This window comes from Carcharhinus amblyrhynchos, chromosome 1 (genome assembly GCF_965287045.1).
Source record: "Carcharhinus amblyrhynchos chromosome 1, sCarAmb.v2.hapA, whole genome shotgun sequence".
Lineage (NCBI taxonomy): Eukaryota > Metazoa > Chordata > Chondrichthyes > Carcharhiniformes > Carcharhinidae > Carcharhinus > Carcharhinus amblyrhynchos.
The window spans coordinates 40,340,908-40,364,221 of NC_137324.1; the positions used below are offsets into that span (position 1 = coordinate 40,340,908).

Below are 23,314 nucleotides of genomic sequence, written 5' to 3' on the forward strand. Positions count from 1 at the left end.
TTCTTACCTGATGATTTCAGCATATTCTTTGTCTTTCCCTTTGCTATCTCTCCATTTTCTGAACATGACAGAAGCATCCACATTTGCTGGCGAAAATGTGTTTGGTTCATTCAATAAGGAGATGACACTTAAAAGAATAGTCCTGAGTGAACAGATTTAGAACAAGAGTGTTAATGATTTCCTTAATTTCCTGATTAAATTTTGCAAGTTTTTTTAAAAGCTATGTATTCAAAAAATTAAGCACCACACCTTGCATATTTAAATCAAACATTTGTAGAATACTGCCACCTTTTCCAGACCTCAAAAGTGGATATCAGAATATAGCAGGACAAATGATGCACCAACACAGATTATTTCACAGCCCACATGCAGTCTGGAAGAGACTATAAGGCTGGCAGAAATTAATTTTAACCCACTTTTAAGTTCATCTTATCCAGGTTCCTCACCCCAGACTTGCATTTGATATTCTCTAAAAGACAGCAGACCAGTCAAGCAATGGAACCTGCAAGTGATGCGCAGGTCAGCAGCACAGCAGGCTTACATACTTGTGAAAAATACCTGCCTGCATTTAACATGGGGTACAGCAAGATCTTTCCCATGGTAATCATACGGGTATCCAATTTAAACATATTTCTATTATTAAACTTGCAGAATATCATCATAAAATTAGCACATATTTGAACTAAGAATTTAGGATCAGATTTAAAGACAAAAATTCCCCCTCCTCCCCCCACCCCCAACAAATTAAGTTGGGGCTAATGGTTATAATTGCGCATTGGAATCAATAAAGAAATACTTGCATTTATATATTGCCTTCACAACTGTTATGATTCCAGCTGATGTTACTACAGGACAAGATGGAACCTGGCTCGACAGATCCTAACTTTTATTTTTTTTGTTTAGAAATGTGGAGGGCGGCTACTGAACAGAGTCTCAGGAGTCTGCTGATGAATTTTTAACAAAAGAATAAAACATTTATTAAATAAGAAAAGATGAATTATATTACACTACAGCTTCATCCACAAATATACTTTGAGTTTTCTACAGTGGATACCGCAAGTTATCAAGTCTATATTATAGATGAATCTGCATAGTAAATATACAGTCCATGCACTAATAAATGAACTGTGGTCAGTCACTCCACACTCCAAAACCAAGTGATCAATGCCACCAAAGCAACTTGTATGGAGCTCTCAAAAACTCTCCTCAGATGCTCGTCAAATTGGGGGAAACTGGTCTCTCAGAAACTCCATCTTTCACTCGAGGATTTCGAATCTGCACTCTCGAGGTACTTGTCTTGGGACTCTTCTCCCAAATGGCACTTTCTCTTGGACTTCTTCAACAAGGATCCATCTCCAGGGTTTAAATCTCTTCTTCCAATGTTCCTCTCCTCAAAGTCACCACATGCATTCAAGCTTTGTCTTCCACACAATTTCTCAGATATTCAGCTGTACCAGCAGAACACCCTGCCTCTGAGGCAGGTAGTGAGGAGTTGCCCACCTTTTTCTGTCCCCTTAGATCACCTAACTTCTCACAAGCCAATTTAAGCTGTTTCCTGCAGCTCTGTCTCCTTAAAATGGGGATTTTTCTCTGCTCCTTACTTTAGCTTTACTGAACAGAACATTGTTTGGATACCTCTTTTTGTTCCTTGACTTAAAAATTTTCTTGGGATTTTATTTTGTTCCCAGTCCTTGGTTTCTAGGACTTTATGTTCTTTTGGGAAATCTACTCTCTGCAGTTCAACTTGTGTCCAGTTTCTCCTGGCATCTGTTTCCAACTGAAATCAAACTGTTTTTCTGTTTCTCTTTGTAGGTTTCCTGTGGCGGGGTAAAGGCAGAGGAGTGATACCTTTATAGGGACAGCACGGACATGATGGGCCAAATAGTTGTCTTCCGTGCCGTAAACATTTTATGATTCTACGACAGAGGCTGGGCAAACCAAACTTGCAGTAATATGGTAGATGAGCCTATGGCATCTGTACAATAGTTTTCCAGATCACTGTGGAGGAGCTAACTAGGAACAGTCTAGTGTACTCAAAGGGTTAAATTAATAAACTTGCAGCAAAGGAGCCTCTAGGGAAGTGTGAACATAACAGGAATTTTATATGCGTTGGTTAGTATTTTAGTTGAGTCTATAACAGGGGGAAGGAGGCACCACAGCAGCTGTAAAATCCTGGCCGAGGATCTTACTTCTAAACAAGAAGTTAATTACATGGCAGTAGACAGGGAATGGCAAGCATTTAAAGCATTAGTTCACAATATACATTTATATTTTAGCAACATATATCTAGTACAAAGACCTGAAAACAACAGTGGTTCAATCATGACTTGCACGAGAAATTAAAGCTAATATCAAAAAATGATTATAATGCTGTCAAAAAACTGTTAATGTTTAGAATGGGGTGATTATGAAATTCAGCAAGGACCAAGACATTGTTTATGAAAGAAAGTATGAAAGTAGACTAGCAACAGGCATAAAACAGATTACATACCCAGAGAAATACTGGACAAACAAAAAAAATTAGCGAAGGCAAAGATGAATTAATTAAAGGCAGAGACAAGTCAGGAATAAGGAAATGGCAGAGAATGGGCTAGGAGGAGAGATTGAGCAGACTAGGCCTAAATTTAGGAAAACCAACAAGATGGTCTAATTGGAATAAGTCAAATTCTTAAAGGGCTTCACAGGATAGATACTGAGAAACTGTTTCCCCTGGCTATGGAATCTATGATGTGGAGATGCCGGTGTTGGACTGGGGTAAACACAGTAAGAAGTCTGACAACACCATGTTTAAGTCCAACTGATCTATTTGATAGTAAACTCACAAGCTTTCGAGGTTTCCCTTTTCATCAGGTGAATGGAGAGTTCTGGCCTTAGACAGTGCAGTCAGACTTCTTACTGTGGAATTTATAGCACGGGGATCACAGTCTTAGTCTCAATGGCCAATTCTTATTCTGAGATGAAAAAGAAGCATCTACACTTAAAAGGTTGTGTGACAATCTTCAGAATTCTTTATTCTAAGGAGCAACGAATGCTCAATTGTTGAGTATATGTAGGTGGATAGGTTTTTGTTACTAAACCAAAGGATACAGGGATGATGAAGGTGAAGTAGATGATTAGTCGTGAGCCTGTTGAGGTTGAACAGATTTAAAAGGCCAAATGGTCTATTCTAATTCCTATTTTTTAAAAAATAGGTATTCCATTTAATGCTTGTCCCATGTTTTCCACCTTGTTAAAGCAGATTCCATAAAGTAAAGGAGAAAAGGAAGAGCACGTAACAAGGGCAAGGCAATTCCTATAAGAAAGAGAATTAAATCTGAAAGACAGTTTTCCAACACCTCGTTGCGATATAAAAATATTGATAGAAATCAGAGTGAGTAATCACCAAATAGAGCGAATGACAGGAGAATAAAACAAGTTCAAAATCAGACAGGTTGCTTCTTCAGATTTAGAGAAAGTTAGCAAATTTTTGTTGGCATAAATAAAACTGAATATTTAAGTCTTGAAACATTATTTATTTCGAACTTAACTGCTGTTAAGTAGTTACAAGGTTCCAAAATGGCATAGTTTGTGAAAGTAGACCCTATAGTGCTCTTACCATGCTTCTGACCTGCTGCCAGGCTAAAGATTACATAAACACGCATCGATCCACGTAGTAACTCACAACTGCAGGAAAGCTTATCTCGACAATTCCAAACAACTTCATTTAAAAAAATAAATATGCCAATTTTGACTGAATAACTTGGGAAAGTGCATGTTGGAGAGTGTGTAAATCGTCAAAGGTCTGAGTCATTTTGTTCGGTTGGAGAAACATAGAAATTATCGGGGTACATACGAGGGGGTAGCCTGAAAAATCTAAACCTGGAGAATTCATCCAGTAGAACACATGAACACAGTTTAGATGAATAAAATATACATTTAGAATGGGTGTCATAAGTTCTTCTTCACATTAAAAAAAAAATCAAGATATGGAACAGACTCCTGGATAGATTAGTGAAGACAAAAACCTTGGGAATGTTAAAATGACTATTCTTGGGGTATTTTGGGCAGGAAAAATGGATAATTACTTCTGAACAACCTCATGTCCTGAGAAAATAATTTTACAAATTTTGGTGTCTGTGCACTTAAGAAAATGCAGCAAATTTCTTAAAATTAAAAATTAAATTCTTTCAGTTTATTTTTCTTTTATATCTGTCCCATAATTCCATATATAAGACCCAATCTTTATTTTTCTTCCAGTATAGTGATTTAATCATAATTTGTATTTCCTGTTTGGTTAACTTCATTTTTGCATGTCCCAGTGAGAATGTGCAAGTGTGATTGGTTGAAGAGCACCACCTGCTGCTTCACCTGTTCACAGATGGCACATATTTCGTGTGGAGTTGTCACTCTGGATCAGATATCTGATTATTAGAAATCTCCATGCCCAAGCTTGCAAAATGGATCTTGGGAACTGTGCACGAGTGAACGGCGAAAGCTGTTCTTTTGCTGCTTACAGCAAACTCCAGGCTACAAATTAAATGACAAATCAAATATATTTATTTTCTGCTCAACAGGAAAAGCAGGCAATTCAGGATTGTCTAGTTTGGCAAGGACACAAACTATAATGCACTTGGAGTGAGCTTGAGTCAAATTAATTTTTCCAAGATAAAAATACATAGAACCCTACAGTGCAGAAAGAGGCCCTTTGGCCCACTGAGTCTGCACTGACATACAAAAGTACAAAATAATAAATCCTAATGAACTTGAAATTCTTGTCAATAGAGAATAGCTTACCTGACATTTTGAGTTGGATTCCATCTTTCAGACGGTAGTTCACCACTCTGAGGATCATCTACTGGTGGGTGAAGGATTGAAATGCAAACATCTCCATTCTAAAAGCAAAAGACTCCAAGTTGTCAAACAGATCCTTTAAACAATACCATAACACCACCTTGCACAGACATCTGATCATTCCAGAGTGTCAGTTAATATTGCACAACACACAGTGGCTCAATACCACAGTACTGGTAAACATATACTTTGTCTCTTAGCTTCTATCATTACAAGTACATAATGACTCAGTGACTTGTCCCAAATTTGATGCCTCCAAATTATAATTTCAAAACAATTTGTACAGAAGTTAAAAACTGATAGGGAAACATTTGATTTACAGTTTCTACACAGACTGAAACTGTACTTTTTAAAATGAATTTTTGAGATGTGGGCCTGACAAGTGATACATCCTTAGTTGGTGTTATAACTGGACGGGAAAATCCCAGAATGGAACCCTGGCTCAAAAGACCACAACTTTCAAACGAGGAGGGACAGAATCACAGGACTGCTAACTAGCTTCAACAAGAGAAAACATTTATTAAACATGAAAAAGTTGGAGAATAATACAATACTCATTTACTCCCCGCCTTTGCTTAAATACAACAGGTTTTAAGATCAAGACAACAACACAGTACATCTGAAGTTACAATGGTCTCATTAGCACCTAAGTTCCGTTGACACACACAAGATAACTGTAGTCAAGTAACACCAAAGTTAGCATCTGTGGTTTGCTCCTCAGAATCCTTCCAGATGATTGTTATGAGTTTCCAAAATCCACTCCCAAAAACATGCTTGTATCTTTGCAACGCCCTTGCCTTGTCCAACTTCTCCTAGGCAAAGCTTAGAGCTTCTCACTCCTCAATGATCTGTTTCCACCTACTCCGGCTTCCAGTTAAAATTAAAAACAAAGGAAAGCCCATTCTCTGAGATGGCCTTACGTTGCTCAGCAATGCCCCGCAACTATTATTTATTCTTCATGCCCTCTTTAAGCACAATGGGAATACGGTTCAAACTTAACCAACCACCATACACACAATGCCTTTGTCCAGCATGAATCTACCTGTCGGTTGCTATCAGGCAGAGAAATATTAAACTAAACCCACCTAAAACTAAACCTTAAAAAAATGCCTCCCAATACGAATATAAATCTCTTAAAACTACCTCTGTTTTCCTACTTTCGTGGAGTCACAAATAGGCCAAGATGGCAAATTTAAGGTAATTTTTTAGTAAAGTTAAAATTTATTAGTCACAAGTAAGGTTTACATTAACTCTTTAATGAACTTACTGTGAAATTCCCCTAGCTGTCACCCTACGGCATCTGTTTGGGTCAATGCACTAACCAGCACATCTTTCAAACTGTGGGAGGAAACCCAGGCAGACAAGGGGAAAGAAAATGTGCAAATTCCATTTGGACAGTAACCCAAGCTGGAAATTGAGCCTGGGTCTCTGGCGCTGTGAGGCAGCAGTGCTAGCCTCTGTACTACCATGTGGTTAGGGTCTCTAACTACCCCATCCTCAGGCTCCCACTTTTGGTTACCCAATATGTCCATCCTCATAGCACAGCAGCTCCTTGTGCCAATTATAAAGCAAATAATTGGATACAAAATAGGCTTCTAGGGTGGTTGTAGAGAGTTGTTCTTCAAACTGGAGGCCTGTGACCAGTGGTGTGCCTCAGGGATCAATGCTAGGCCCACTGTTATTTGTCATTTATAATAATGATTTGGATAAGAATATAGGGGGCATGGTTTGCAGATGACATCAAGATTGGTGGCATAGCGGACAGTGAAGAAAGTTATCTCCAATTGCAACGGGATCTTGATCAGTTCGGCTGACGAATGGCAGATGGAGTTTAATTTAGAGAAAAGCAAGGTGATGCATTTTGGCAGATTAACTGAGTAGGGCATTGGGGAGAGATACAGAACAAAGATCTAGGAGTACATGTTCATAGCTCCTTGAAAGTGGAGTCACAGATGGACAGAGCGGTGAAGAAGGCATTTGACATGCTTGGTTTCATCGGTCAGAACACTGAATACAGGAGTTGGGATGTCTTGTTGAAACTGTACAAGACGTTGGTAAGGCCACACTTGGAAAGCTGTGTGCAATTCTGGTCACCCTATTATAGAAAGGATATTATTAAACTAGAAAGAGTGCAGGAAAGATTTATTAGGGTGTTACCGGGACTTCACGGATTGAGTTATAAGGAGAGGCTGAATAGACTAGGACTTCTTTCTCTGGGGCACAGGAGGCTGAGGGGTGATCTTAAAAAGGTCTATAAAATAATGAAGGGCATGGGCAAAGTAGATAGTCAATGTCTTTTCCCAAAGGTAGGGGAGTCTAAAACTAGGGGGCATAGATTAAAGGTGAGAGGGGAGAGATACAAAAGTGTCCAGACGTGCACTTTTTTCACAGAGGGTGGTGGGTCTCTGGAACAAGCTACCAGAAGTAGTAGTAGAGGCAGATACAATTTTATCTTTTAAAAAGCATTTAGATAGTTACATGGGTACAATGGGTATAGAGGGATATGGGCCAAATGTGGGCAATTGGGATTAGCTTAGAAGTTTTTAAAAAAAGGCAGCATGGACAAGTTGGGCCGAAGGGCCTGTTTTCATGCTGTAAATCTCTATGACTCTAAATAGACTTTTTCTCACCTGATTAAATGATTCTTTACTGTCAAATAGTCCCTCAACTAACATCACCTCAGTTTTATTTTTATTTCAAGGTGCCGATGATTTCTCTCCCAGCAACTTGCAACTATATCCAAATGCCGTACTTCTCTGTCATGCCCGATTATGTTCATCCCAGTGATGATCACAGCCTGAGTGTGATTTTCTTGACCAATCAGGCACATCTCATCTGAGCAATAATAGCCTTATGTAATCACAAAATGTTCTGCGTATTCACCATCACTCCATTACTTCTTACTGCAAGGCTAAATCATGGGGTCATTTATCTGAGAGCGCCACATACTCCTGCCTTTTCGCTCACATAAACCATCTTCAAACACTTTAGTTTTTAGCTGATGTGAGTATTTTAATGCTTGTGATTACTTCCCATAATCCTTTTAACTTGACTTCAATTTATAGTGTACTATTTCGACATTCAACGGCAATAAAATGAAAATGGTTGAAAGCTTCAGGTTTCTTGGTGTTCACGTTACCAACCACCTGTCCTGGTCCTTCCACACTGACGCTGTAGTTAAGAAAGCCCACCGACACCTCTACTTTCTCAGAAGGCTAAGCAAATTTGGCTCGCACCAATTTTTATAGATACACCAAGAAAGCATTCTTTCTGGTTGTATCACAGCTTGGTATGACTCCTGTTCTGCCCAAAACTGCAAGAAACTACAAATTGTTGTGAATGCAACCCAGTCCATCACGCAAACCAGCCTCTCATTCAATGACACTGTCTACACTTCCTGCTGTCTCAGAAAAGAGCCAGCATTATCAAGCACCCCAGACATGCTCTCTTCTACTTTCTTCCAATGGGAGAAAGATACAAAAGTCTGAAAACACATATCAGCTGAAGAACAGCTTCTTCCCTGTGGCCAGACTTTTGAATGGTCCTATCATATATTAAGTTGATGTTTCTCTTCACTCTATCTGCAACACTATATTCTGCATCCTATACTTTCCTTCTCCCCTATGTATTCTATGAACAGTATGTTTTGTCTGTACAGCGTGCAAGAAACAATACTTTTCACTGTATCTCAATAGACACGACAATAATAAATCAAATATTTTCCCATCTTACTGTACTACAAAAGAATTTCAGAGTTGAGTGTTAATAATTGTCCAAGTTCCTCGGGGCACTCAGAAGTGGGGATATTAGCTTACGATTGCATAGTGTTCAGCACTATTTGCAACTCCTCAGTAGTTTGCATCCTTGTCAAATGAGATCTGGACAGACAGATCTGGACTGGGAAGTGGCAAGTAACATGCATGCCACTCAAGTGTCAGGCAATGGACTATTTCCAACAAGACAGAATCTAACCATTTCCCCCCAGACATTCAACAACATTACCATCACTGAATCCCTCACCACTAGCATCCCAGGAGTTACCAATGGCCTGAACTGACAAACCAGGTGTTGTCAGACTTTGAACTGAATTAGCCATATAAATACTGTAGCTACAAGAACAGATCAGACTGGGAATTCTGTGGTAAATAACTTACCTCCATACTTCCCAAAATTTGTCCACCATCTACAAAGCACAAGTCAGGATTGTGATGCAAGAGTGTGTAGCTTCTCAACCACTTTAAATATTCACTCTTTCCACTAACAGTGCATAATGATAGCAGTGGGTACAATTATAAGATGCATGCAGCAACTCGCTAACCCTCCTTCAACAGCATCTTCCAACCCATGACCACTATCACCAGGTGGACGAGTGCTGTAGAAGCATGAGAAGATCACCACTTGCAAGCTCCCCTTCAATTCAGACACCATCTTGACTTGCAACTATATTGCCATTATTTCCAGATGGACTGAAGCAATTCTTAGGCAATTAGGGATGGGCAACATATGCTGGCCTTGCCTGTAATCTACACATGCAATGAAATTATAAATTAAATAAGTAAATAAGAGTTAGATAGACTAGGCAGGATAGGTTATATGCCATAACTACAGTTTGTAGGAATTTGCAGAAAGTACTGCGATCCAGGACAATCATATCCAAGTTTGAGAAACTTTAGCTTAAAGTTAAGTTGGAATCTGTCATGCAGACATTCCAGGACACAAAAAAGGGAGGAGTTACCTGGACACCTTTTTTTCCAGGACACATCATACTTCTTAAGTTAGGTAACACTTTGGAATTGGTCAATGGTCAAGAACAGGAAGGTATGACTGCAAGGCAGGAAGGTATGGGGTCCAGCATGCAGTGATGAAGGATTCATGGCCTTTGCAATTGATCCAACATGTGCATTATACTTGTTGCCTATAATGGATGAAAACAACTCTAGAGTGTATGGGAAAACTGACCATAGCATCATGGTGCATGAAGTTGGAAATGAGTGTGGTATTGATGGGGGACAACATAGTCAGAGGATAGACACTGTTCTCTGCAACCATGACCGGATTTCATAGAATCGCTACAGTACAGGAGACCATTCAGCCCATTGAGCCAGCACTGACAATAATACCACCCAGGCCCTTTCCCCGTAACCTCACATACTTACTCTGCTAGTCTCCTTGACATTAAGGAGCAATTTCGCATGGCCAATCCACCTAACCCAAACATCTTTGGTGTGGGAAGAAACTGGGACACCTGGAGGATACTCATGCAAACACAGGAGACAACGTGCAGACTCCACACTCCACATGCAAACTGACCCAAGGCAGGAATTGAACCCAGGTCCTTGGCAGTGAGAGACAGCAGTGCTAACCACTGTGTCACCATGCCAATTTCTGAAGGTTGTATTGCTTGCCCTGTGCCAGGATTAGAGACAACTTCTCATGGCTAGTGAAGAACCTGGAAGTGGAAGGGGGAGGATCCAGTTGTCATTGTCCAGATCATAACCAATGACATAAATAGAACCAGGAGTGATGTGCTGCTGAGAGTTTGTGGAGTTTGGGTCCAAATTAAAAAGCAGGTCCTCAGTAGTGATTTCTAACCACATCGACTGACATAGGGATGAGCCGATTAGAAGGTGGTGTGGGAGGAAGGGGTTATGATTCATGGAACATCGACACCAGTAGTGGCAAAACAGGGTGCAGTTCTGGTGGGATGGGCTCCACATAACCTAGGCTGGAACCAGTGTCAAATAATTAGGACAGTGGATAGAACTTTAAAAGTAATGAAGAGGACTGAGAATAAGTTAAAGAAATCAGTATAATTAAAGAAATTGTGCTGAAGTAGTGAGTGAGATGAAGTAGTGATAAATCCTCTTGAGCAGAAAACCAGGTTTGATTTTCCAGAATTCCAAGATACCCAATGTTCCCCTTTTTCTCATCAATGTTCTCCCTGTATCTTCTTTCTTGGGCATGCTAGAATTCTCTAGGGGCATTGAAGGAAATGGTCCATGTTAAATGCTTGAGATGTTGAGATTTCTATACGAATTGGAGATACTAGCGTTAGACTGGGGTATACACAATAAGAAGTCTCACACCACCAGGTTAAAATCCAACAGGTTTATTTGGTAGCCCAAGCCACTAAGCTTTCAGAGCTACAAGCCATAGGTGGAGGACCCCCTCAGAATTTACTTGCCAAACATTACAGTGAATGATATAAAGATTTCACTATAATGTATGATATAAAGGCCTGTATTCCCCAACGCTTTGACTAATGACAGGTGATCTAATGACACCTACAGAAAAGTGAAAGGAATAGACAAAGCAGATGCTGGTAAGAAGTTTCCCCTTGTTAGGGAGTCCAGAACCGATGGATGTAATTTCAAAATTGAGACCGACGTGAGGAGAAATCTTTTTACGCAGAAGGTTGGGAATTTTTGGAATTCTCTTCCCCTGAAGGTTGAGAAAGCTCAGTCATTGAGTATGTTTAAAGTAGCGATTGATGATTGCCAATGGAGTAAAGGGATATGGGAAAAGACACAAACAGTTGATCAGTTATACTGAAATGGTGGAGGATGGGCTAAATAGCATGCTCCTGCTCCTAAAGATTGACTGAAGAAGCTGGGGTTGTTTTCCTTAGAGAAGATGGAGGGGAATTATGAGGGGCTGAGACAGAGTGGATAGAGAGAAACTGTTCCTACAGATGGAAGGTTTGAGACCTGAAGGATACCGGTCTAAGGTGAATGATAAGAGAATCAATGACGACATGACATGAGGAAATTTTTTTTTTTAAAAGATGCAGTGAATGATCAAAACCTGGGATGCATTACCTCAAATGTGTGGTAGAGGCAGATCAGTCAAAAACAATTTGGGTAAATGCCCAAAGAGAAAAAAAATTACATGGCAAAAAGAGAGTGGACAAATTGGATTAGTCAAGTTGCATAGAGCGCATCATAGGTTGAATTATATCTTTCCATGCTATAACCATTCTAGGATTCTATGCAAGGAGGAAGAGAAAGAAAGAAAAATATTTTGGGAATCAGTTGTAACAACATTAATTCTACAGTTGTTTCATTTTATTAGCTGTTCCTTTAGACTAAGCACAGTAACCTCAAGTTCAGGAGTAAAACAAGTGAAATTTGTAATGTCATTTTTAACAGGAATGCGCAGGTGATTTTCATGTCGTCATGATTGACTCAGGTCTAAATATGCCAGTGTGCTTTTTTAATTGAGGATTTCAGAGTTAGAAAACCCTTGGCTTGTTGAGAGGGATTAAGTTTTAAACAGTCATGTTAGTCGAGTTGAAACTCAAATCATAATAGAAAAGTTGGAGCCAATTCCCACTTCAGTTTTTAAAAATTTTGTTCATGGGATATGAGCGTCACTGGCTGGACCAGCCCATTCCTGGGGGCATTTAAGAGCTGTGAATTGGGAGTCACGTGTAGGTTAGACCTGATAAGGATGGCAGATTTATTTCCCTAAAGGATGTTAGTAAACCAGATTGTTTTTTTTAATGACTAGAGAGCAATGGAAGTCCAGATTAAACTGCATTTATTTCAATGCAAGGAGCCTGATAGGCAAAGGAGATGAACTCAGGGCATGATGGATACATGGGACTGGGATATTATAGCAATTACTGAAACATGGCTAAGGGAAGGACAGGTCTGGCAGCTAAATGTTCCAGGGTACAAACTTTAGGAAAGATAGAACAGGAGATGAGAGGGGAGGGGAATAGCATTTTTGATTAGGGAAAGTACTGACAGGGGATATATGTAAGGGTTTGCTCACTGAGTCTATATGGGTAGAACTGAGGAATAAGAAGGGGGAAAATCACTTTGATAGGGTTGTACTATTGGCCCCCAAATAGTCAGTGGGAAATTGAGGAGCACATATGTAAGGAGATTACAAATAGCACCAAGAAAAGTAGGGTGGTAATAGTAGGAGATTTTAACTTTCCCAACATTGACTGGGACAGCCATAGTATTAGGGGCTTGGATGGAGAGAAATTTATTGAGTGTGTTCAGGAGGAATTTCTCATTCAGTTTGTGAATGGCCCAACTAGACAGAGGGCAAAATTCGACCTCCTCTTGGGAAATAAGGGCAGGCTGGTGACAGAAGTGTTAGTGAGGGATCACTTTGGGACCAGTGACCATGATTCCATTAGTTTTAAGATAGCTATGGAGAACAATAGATCTGGCCCAGAAGTTAAAATTCTAAATTGGGGTGCTGTAGGGGGACCAATTAAGCTAATAAACACATAACCATAGATTTAGGAACACTAACATGATACTAACTTCAAAACGATCGATCTTGGACTATGAGGACGTAAACCAGCCAGGGCTGTTACTATAGAAGACAGCTCTGTATGGTTAACAAATGTTCCTCATTTAAAACATATATTTTGAATTTATGAGATGGATGTGTTTTGTGAAACTTGGTGACAAAATACAGGGAGAGGGTAAAAACAATAGATTCACTAAAAGCAGTGGTCAGGAACAAGATGGCTACCAATGCCAGCCTTATGAATAGGGTCATACAACTCCAAGAGATAACGCAGGTGGCGAACAGCAGTGTGCCTCGGATCAGTGCTGGGGCCACTGTTATTTATATTAATAATTTGGATGAGAATTTAGGAGGCATGGTTAGTAAGTTTGCGGCTGACACAAGATTGGTGGCATACTGGGCAGTGAGGAGGGTTATTGAGGACTGCACCGGGATCTTGATCAATTGGACTAGTGGGCTGATGAATGGCAGATGCAGTTTAATTTAGATAAGAGCAAGGTGATGCATTTTGGTAACCGAACCAAGGCGGAACTTAGTTAACGGTACAGCATTGGGGAGTGCTTTAGAACAAAGAGATCTAGGGGCACAGGCTCATAGCTCCTTGGAAGTGGAGTCACAGGCGGTCAGAGTGATGAAGGCAGCATTCACAATGCTTGGTTTCATTGGTCAGAACACTGAATACAGGAGTTGGGATGTCTTGTTGAAGTTGTACAAGCCATTGGTAAGGCCACAATTGGAATACTGTGTACAGTTCTGGTCACCCTATTATAGAAAGGATATTATTATATTAGAAATAGTGCAGAAAAGATTTACTGGGATGCTACCGGGACTTGATGATTTGAGTTATAAGGATAGACTGGGGCTTTTTTCATCTGGAGCATAGGAGGGTTTGTGGTGATCTTATAGAGGTCTACAGCTAGAGAGTCAATATCTTTTCCCAAATGTAAAGGAGTCTAAAACTGGACGGCATAGGTTTAAGGTGAGAGGGGAACAATACAAAACAGTCCTGAGAGGCAATTTTTTCACAGAGGGTAGTGAGTGGAACAAGCTGCCACAGATTGTAGTAGAGGTGGGTTCAATTTTGTCTTTTAAAAAGCGTTTAGACAGTTACATGGGTACGATGGGTATAGAGGGATATGGGCCAAACACGGGCAATTGGGACGAGCTCAGTGGTTAAAAACAAAGGAGCGGCATGGACAAGTTGGGCCGAAGGGCCTGTTTCCATGCTGCGAACCTCTGACTAATCAACAATGGTTTCATGGCCATCATTTTTTTAAGTCCAGATTTTTACTGAATTCAAATTTCACCACCTGCTATAGTGGGATTGGAATCCAGGTTCCCAAAAAATTACCCTGGCTCTCTGGATTACTCATCCAATGAAAAGACCACTGCATCATCGCCTCTGTAACAACTGTGTATATAAAAACAGGCAGATACTGGACATTTTTTTTATTGGTTTTCTTTTTGAGAAGATTGATGTTGAAATGTCAATTGCTTTGTGTAGTAGCCAGTTAAATATTAGGAATGTCAAAATACTCCAGAAATGGAAATTGAAACAAGCTGCTCAAAACTTGATTGATTATTTTAGCTGCCTATGAAAACATATTCTTGAACTACAGTTGAGAAAATAATTAAATTACAAGGATGACTCTGGTGCTCGAGCCTCTAACCTATAGGGTAAACTAGCAGGGTTAAACCGTAAAGTTTTGAAGAAAAGGTCCAGGGAAATTAGATTTTAGAAATCCAGAGCATTTCCAAGGATAATCTCAGAAGTGACTGACTTCAGAAAAAAAAGCATTGCAGCTGGTGGAAAGATATTGTTTCATGAACTGTGTAACAAAATTAAATATCAGCTGACCCCATATTCTTTTTTAAATTCCCATATGCAAATTATTTCAAATCAGAATTGCAGTACTCTCAAAACGCCCAAGTACTTGAGGAAAATATGGAAGTTATTAATGGTCTTCCAGGTTGCATGTTCACAAACGTCAGTCAACCCGCTCACCTCACCTGTATCAATTAAATGATGACCCATTTATAACTTGACTCTCTGGCCCACCTTAGTCTATAGCTTGTAATACCCTTGTGTAACAAGCATCTGGGAGGGGGAGGCGGGAGATGTGGGGAGTAATGTTGCCCATTTTCATGACTGTGTTTGTGAGTAAGTGTTTTCAAAGATCACCAATAAATAGCTCAACATTTGTTTTAAGATTACATCCGCTTATTTTGGACTGTCTCAACAAATGAAAGTTTCCTGCTGTCTGTCCAATTAAACTGCTATAATCATTTAAATATCTCAGTTAGGATAGAGGTTTACAGCATGGAAGCAGGTCCTTTGCCCCAACTTGTCCATGCCACCCTTTTAAAAAAACCCCTAAGCTAATCCCAATGGCCCACATTTGGCCCATATCTCTCTATACCCATCTTACCCCTGTAACTGTCTAAATGCTTTTTAAAAGACAAAATTGTACCTGCTTCTACTACTACCACCTCCGGCAGCTTGTTCCAGACACTCACCACCCTCTGTGAAAAAATTGCCCCTCTGGACACTTTTGAATCTCTCCCCTCTCACCTTAAAACCATGTTTTAGGTTCCCCTACCTATCTAGCTGCCCCATAATCTTCATGTCTACTCTATCAGTCCTCAGGCTTAAAGTCTTTCAGCCCCAGTATCACACGGGTGAATCTTTGTTGCACCCTCTCCTAGGCCAACATATCCTACCCATGATGCAGTACCCAAAACTGAATGCAGTTCTCCTGATGGGATTTAAGCAGAGGTCTATACAGCTGTAAGATAATTTCTATCCGTTTGGATTCCAATTCTTGCGATAAAAGCCAAGAAGCTTTTTACAATTATGTGTCTACATCAGAAAACCTTTAGTAATGTCTATATTTGGACCTCTAAATTTCTGCTCATGAACAGTGGTCATTGACCTGAAATGTTAACTAAGTTTCTCTCCACAGATGCTGCCTGACCTGTTGAGCATTTCCAGCATTTTTATGTTTCTATTTGGGTTTTTGAGCATTCTTGGTATATTGCTTTTGTTCTACTTAACAGCTGCTGTGGTACTTTTTAAAAATGACAAAGATTAAGTGAAGTCAGTAGCTTACAGTGATGCTTTCGAGTACTCATCTTAAAGTTTCAAGAAACGCCAAATTATAATTTTAGTGAAACTTACCTCATAAATATTTGGGTGCCACATTTTTGTCAGAAATCTGAAGGTAGGTGGAGAATATGGATAATCTATTGGGAATTTCAGATGAGCCTAGGAGAAAATAGAAGGCATGGTCAAAATATGCTCCTTTTAGAATGGTTGTAGAATTTATTAACTCTGCATAGAAACAAAGTTTGATAATAAAATTGCACCAAAAAATCATTAGTAAAATAACAGTAAAGAAAATAATGGCACAGAGGAGTGACAAATCTCCTGGATCAGATGGTTTCCTTTCCTGGGAATTAAAAGGAAGGTGCTGAGAACACTGCAGATGCACAGCTATAAATAACTGAAAGTTCTCCCTATTCAGGAATGATTCTTTTAGATTGGAAAATTGCTCATTACTTTTTTTTAGAAAAAGAGAAGGAAAACCAGGGAGTTATAGATCTGTTAACTTTAACATTGATCATCAGGAAATTACTAGAATCTCGAATTGAGGATAAAGGTGGTCTTGGAAATATTCAGCATCATAGATTGGATTTGTAAATGTCAGACTGACAAATCTGATGACATTAGTTCTGAAGAGTTAGGCAGCGGTATGTCTAAGGATGTTATTTATATTTCACAGAGCACATTGAATAAAGTTCCTACTCCTGCTCCTATGTTCATGTGCCCCTTATAAGAGACTTGTAGCTGAAACAGAACTCATGGAATTGAAGGCAAATTAATTACTTGTTTAGGAAGTTTGATGAGTGGCAGGAGACAGTTTAGGGATAAAGAGCAGGTACTTTAATTGGTAGAATCTGACTTGTGGTGTCCTACAAGGATCTGTGTCAATATTTATTGCATTTATTAAGTTAGATGATGGCACAGAAAGCCATATATCCACATTTGCCAACGACACAAAGATAGGCAACATTGTAAGCAAGCAATTAAAAATATTGATCAAATGAAATGAGTAAAACTGTGGCAAATGGATTTCAATGTAGAAAAAGCTTTGACACAGTCATCTGGACTCGAAACTCTTTTCTCTCCTTACAGCTACTGCCAGGCTGCTGAGATTTTCCAGCATTTTCTCTTTTGGTTTCAGATTTCAGCATTTGCAGTGATTTGCTTTTGTTTTTAATAAAACATAATCAAATAGGTTAGTGGAATTCCAGCCTTTATTTCTACAGAACTAGAATACAAAGAGGCAGCAGTCAGCTTTCAGCTATACGGAGCCTTGATTAGGCCTGGAATCACTATTATTAATCTGAGCACCAAAGTTTAGGAAGGATGCACTGATCCTAGATTTAGTGCAATGTAAATTTACCAGAATAATAATTAAACTCCAAGGGCTAAATTGCAAGGGGATATTACACAAACTGGGATTGTGTCCCCAGAGATCAAGGGGTGATTTAAGCAAAATTTTTAAGACACTTAAGGGGAACACATAGGGTAGACAGAGAAGAACTAATGACATAGGTCTCTAATATGAGATTCAGGAATTAAAAAGGGGGAAATAAAACAGGAGCTTCCACATTTTTAACTAATGTTATAAGGTGAATATTCAAATTTTCCTGAAACTAACGGCTCCATTGTCTTAGCCACTAATTGTAGCAAAACATCTTGTGCTCCAACAACTGCAGGACGTCTGAATTAGGAGGCAGAAAACTAGCCAAAACTCATGATCACTGTATCGTGACTTCATGCTGCATTCTCATTCTGGCTGGTAGAGATCAACTATCATAGTAGAGATCACAGGTCAAACCGGAGATATTTCAGTTCTGCATGGCTTGGCAACTTTACTGGATAACATTCACTTAAACAACAGAGGAGCGAAGTGTACTTTAAAAGTTGCAGGGCACAGACGACAAGAACTTGCATTAGTTTAGCACGTTTAACATAGTAAAACAGACCAAGGCACTTCACAGGGGCATTATCAAACAAAATCTGATACCAAACTGCATGAGAAGATAAGATACATGAACAAATGCTTGGTCTAGAAGGTTAAGTTTTAAAGAGCATCTTAAAGGAGGAAAGAAAAGTAGAGAAATATGGTGGTTAAGGGAGGTGAATGCCAGAGTTTAGGCTTTATGTAGCTAAGGTACAGCTGCCAATGGTGAACTAGTTAAAATCAAAGATGCTGAAGAGGCCAGAATTAGAGTACAGTTATCTCAGAAAGTTGTGGGGCTGGAGAAGATTACAGAGATAGGAAAGGGGAGACAAAGGAGGAATGTGAAGAATAAGGATTTTAAAATCCAAGCATTATTTAACGAACAGCCAATGAAATCAGCGAGCATAGGGGTGATGAACAGGTCTTGGGAAAAGTTAGGTTGTGGGCAAGAGAGTGTGGGTGACCTCAAGTTTTTGGAGGGCAAAAGATGAGAGATTAGCCAGGATTGCGGTGGAACAATCAAGTCTAGAAGTAACAAAAGCATAAGTATTTCAACAGATGAGACAGAGCCAGGCAGTGTGATGTTTGCAGAATAGAAAGTCTCCATGATGGTCAGAAGTACACCTCAATATCAAATATGACAAGTTGTAAGCAGTCTGGTTCAGCATCAAACCGCTGCCAGAGAGAGGACAGCATCAGTGACTATGAATGGAGTTGGCAAGGAGGACTGAAGAGTAGTTTTAGTCTTTTCAATATTTAGCTGCAGAAAATTTCTCATCCTGTACTTTTATGTCAGATATTCAAACAAATTAGAGACAGTGGAGGGATTGAGAGGGGTATGATAAGGTACAGTCGGGCATTGTCATTGCACATGTGGAACCTGACACTGACTTTGATTTAATTTGCTTTATTGTCACATGGATTGGGATATAGTGAAAGGTATTATTTTGAGATGTTGTTGCAAAGTGCTGAATTTAAATGAAAATTAGAACAGAGGATTGAAATGTGAGATCCTTTGGGCCCAGAAGAAATAATGGGTGGGAAGAGAAGACATTGCAAGTGATTTCCTGGCTATAATTGGATAGATAAGGAGCCAGACAAGTGCAATCATCCACTTATTGACTTTTCCTTCTGGAAATTTTATAATACTGATTAGATTTGGTAACCATGATGTGGAGAAAAAGTTTTTGTTAATTTATTCGTCACAAGTAAGGCTTACATTAACTCTGAAGTTACTGTGAAATTCCCCTAGTTGCCACACTCTGGCGCCTGTTTGGGTCAATGCACCTCACCACCTGGCGTTGGACTGAGTTGGACAGAATAAGTTGTCCAATAAGTTTATTTGGAATCACGAGCTTTCAGAACGCTGCTCCCTCATCAGGTGAGTGGGTGAGTGAGTAGATTTAGTAGTAGTGTGTGGAGTTTGCACATTCTCCCTGTGTCTGCATGGGTTTTCTCTAGGTGATCCGGTTTCCTCCCACAGTCCAAAGATATGCGGATTAGGTTGATTGGCCATGCTAAATTGCCCCTTAGTGTCCCAGGAGTGTGGATTAGCAGGGTCAATGTGTGGGTTATGGGGATAGGACTTGGGGTGGGATTGTGGTCAGTGTAGACTGGATGGGTCGAATGGCTGCCTTCAGCACAGTGGGTTTCTATAATTCAGTAATCAATCCTTTTGAAATTGTGGATCTTCAAAGCTTAGTATTTGGGAGAAGTTTTTAAATGAAAATATTACATCAAGTCAGCTCTTCTTTATGCGCCTATAATGAATGGAATGCTCATTAAAAGGATAAATTGCAGTTTGGAGAAACCACATCTTCACAGGATTGTTTACAACATGAGGCAATCTTACAGGAGAAGTTTGTTGCATGGGAGAGAGATATCTGGCTCTTCAGCAGTGAAAAATACATTCTGCTGACAGATTAGTTTCAAGTGCCACTGGCCAACAGAGATAGCCTATTCTAATCAGAGTTCTTAGTACAGCTGTTAGAAATGTCAGCTGACTTATTCTAAATGTGTACACAAACAAACTGGTCTCTTCACAGCTTCTGCTTAGCCTGTCACTACAAGAATCCTCAAAGTACAATTTAACTATGACTTTAGAAAGACACCAACGGTATACTGCAAGCATTTATAGGCATATTCTGTTATCTTTCTCCTTCTGAGTTTCCCCTTAATCTATCTCTTCCAAAGTGATGACCCATACTCAGGTATGTTTCCACAAGTGCCAGTATTGTTTTAGCATGTCAGACAATAGTTATAACCTGCCTGGGCAAGCGCAACTCCAATAACACTCAAAGCTCGACACCATCTGGGAAAAAGCAGCTGTTTGATTGGGCACCTCATCCACCACTGGCTCACAGTGGCAACAGTATGCATTGCATACAACATGCACTGCAGTATTTCCTCAATAGTTCCTTCAACAGCACCTTCCAAATCCACAACTTCGGCCATCAAGAAAGACAAGGGCAGCAGACACGAGGAACAGTAATTCCCCTCCAGGTCACTCATGATCCTGACTTGGATTAAGGAATGTTGCTGTTTTTCATTACCTTCAGGTCTAATGATGTAAGGATATTACATCACCTGAGGCAATTAACCACAAAGACCATGGGTTAAATTTATGTCTTAGTCACGTCATGTAGCACATTCAACAAGACGGGATATATTCTGAATTTTAACATACATATCTTAATTTCATCATTTTTGGAATAATTAACAGTGACAGCTATTTTTAGTTAACTCAGTCCACTAATGCTTGAGAAAACCAACTTAAGTACTTCTTGAAAAGAAACATTAAATCATGTGAAAGCACAACAAAATCTCAAGTATACTATAATGAGGAGATCAATTTTTATTCCAAGACAACTTACTGTTGAAATGACATAAACATACCAATTGTGCTAAAAACATACTTTATCCTATCTTGTACTGTAAAACAACAAAAGCAATTCATCACTTGAGCCACCAGGGGAGACAACACATTTATTGCCAGTTGTCTCTGCCTGAGGGCAGCTTCAGCAATCAAAGGCAGAACTAAATATGACCTGACACAGCTAATAGATACTGCTGCCTAGCAACAGAAACTGCATTCTCATGCAGCAACGCAAGCTGCCAGGCTATTATCAGGGCCAGCATTAAGACAAACTGCTATATCACAACCTTGGATTCTGGATAAAATGTTCACATGGACAGCTGGGCAAAGGTTTGTTGACAAATCTGAGGCAGATCGGCAATGAATTCACAAGCAAGTTAGCATCTGACCTTCACATTTACATATTGAAACAAAACTTTAATTTTCTAAATTTCATTGTGCTCTGCAGAACTGATCAAGTCTAAAAGCAAAGCAACCATGGTTGATTTAAGGCCTCATCAGACCAAACCAGGGAGAATAAGTGACACTTTGGGTTTAAATTTCCATAAACTGACTCCTGTTTTGACTGGCTTTATTCCACATTTACTTTCTAGAGTTTAGAATTCAACTGCAGTGATATTTTTCCCTTCTCAAATGTATCATTTATTTGCTTCCATCTGGTTGGAGGATGCTGAAAGCTGTCCAGTATCAATCACACAATGTTCATGTTAACAGTGAAAGTGATCCAGGAGATATCACCAGCTAGCTTAACCTTACTCACATTCACCTTCAGCTGTGTTAAGCCTAACAGCAAGGAGGGATGGGAATATTAATGCTGTTCCCCCTTTCCTAACTGAGTCAAAATCCAGATCAAATTGTGACCCTGACAGTAATCAGCTAACACAGGTTGGAAATTAAACAAAGTCTGCGTGTTCTGCATGGTTCAGCTACCCGGTGAACCAGTGTGGGAGCAGACAATGATCTTGTTTAGTTCCTTTTTAACTCACAGGGGAGGCACTAATCTTTCTTTTGGAAACAGTGAAATAAATTGAATTACACTGTGAATGACCAGGGCAACATGACCAAATACCTTTGCTATTTTAGAGCTCTCTGGATTAATTCACTTCTCTTAGAACATTTGAGGTAATATCTAATTTGATTGTCTAAGCAATTTCTATTGAAGAACAAATATCACAATGCTCACTTTTCTTTCGATTCAGTGAAGATCTCTCTAAATCCAAGAATCTATCTTCAGCTTTAGATAAATGATATCCCCTGACCAATCAGCTCCATCTTTCTCAATTCCTGCATTGCATTCATGCTATCGAACTGCTTGTTCGATATCCAGTTGTGGATGAGATACATTTTTTCACAGGCTAAACATTAAGCAGACTCATCTTTGGTACCATCACGAACACTAACTCTGTGATTGATTCCTTGTTTGTCAACATGCCTCAGGTCAAACAAGACTCTTCGTAAACATGGTGTTTTATTCAAACTGAACTTCCTCCCCTTTACAAAGGCCACCCAAAGCCACCTCCAAAACACCAGCCATCTCTGCTTCTATCCATCCACTGCTGAAATTCTCAACTGTTCTCTTATCAATTTTGGACTCAACTGTTGTAATGCTCTCCTGGTCAACCTCCCATTTACCACAATTTGTAAAACTCAGCTCAGCTGCCAAATCCAATTCCAAACTTAGCCCTGTTCAACTATCACTTACTTCCTTGCCAACTTAGTGGCCTGTACTCCCTCATGCTGGGTAAACAGTTGCTTGTGTTAAGTGCTCGGCATTTCTCCAGTTTTACAGGGAAGTTTATAATTCAGTTATTCTCACTGATACAAGGGAAATAACCCAGTAACATTTGAAATTGGGATAACTGACTAATTTATTGTGGGGGAATGGGGCAGAAAGTAGCTCTGCAAGCTAGGAGTTTGTGTTCATCATTAATGGTAGATTCAGAAAGGAAGAAATATTGCATTTAGCAACAAAATATAGTTATTGAAGAGTAGTCACTGTTACAAAGTAAGATGTAGGAAATCAGTAAACAAAGTTGTCTCCTTCAGAATTACATGTTCTTGTGGTTGCTTGAACTAACATTCACCTGACTAACCTGTGGCAGAGTCTGCAGCTTCTGGATTGGTCTATTCAGCCACTGCAGAACCCTCTCCCTGGAGTGGAAGCAAGTAATCCTCAACTCTGAGGGACTGTCAAAGAGGGCGGCTAAATGCAGGGATATGATGGAAATATGCTAGTTATATTCTCTCCAGCAATTTTGTATGAGGTGAAAGGTTTGCTACTTATGAGGGGCAAAACACAGTGATCTTA

At 39.6% G+C, this 23,314-nt stretch overlaps 1 protein-coding gene across 1 annotated transcript in view; it reads right to left on the bottom strand.

The window, feature by feature from the left end:
- The window catches only part of ube2r2 (ubiquitin-conjugating enzyme E2R 2), a 118,180-nt gene that overhangs the window by 7,782 nt on the left and 87,084 nt on the right, over nucleotides 1–23,314 (bottom strand). Inside the window, exons 2-4 of the mRNA XM_080213950.1 lie at nucleotides 16,280–16,366; nucleotides 4,774–4,871; nucleotides 8–142 (exon numbers count right to left, since the gene is read on the bottom strand). Coding sequence (XP_080070076.1) covers nucleotides 8–142; nucleotides 4,774–4,871; nucleotides 16,280–16,366 — 320 coding nt within the window. The remainder of the gene's footprint in view (nucleotides 1–7; nucleotides 143–4,773; nucleotides 4,872–16,279; nucleotides 16,367–23,314) is intronic.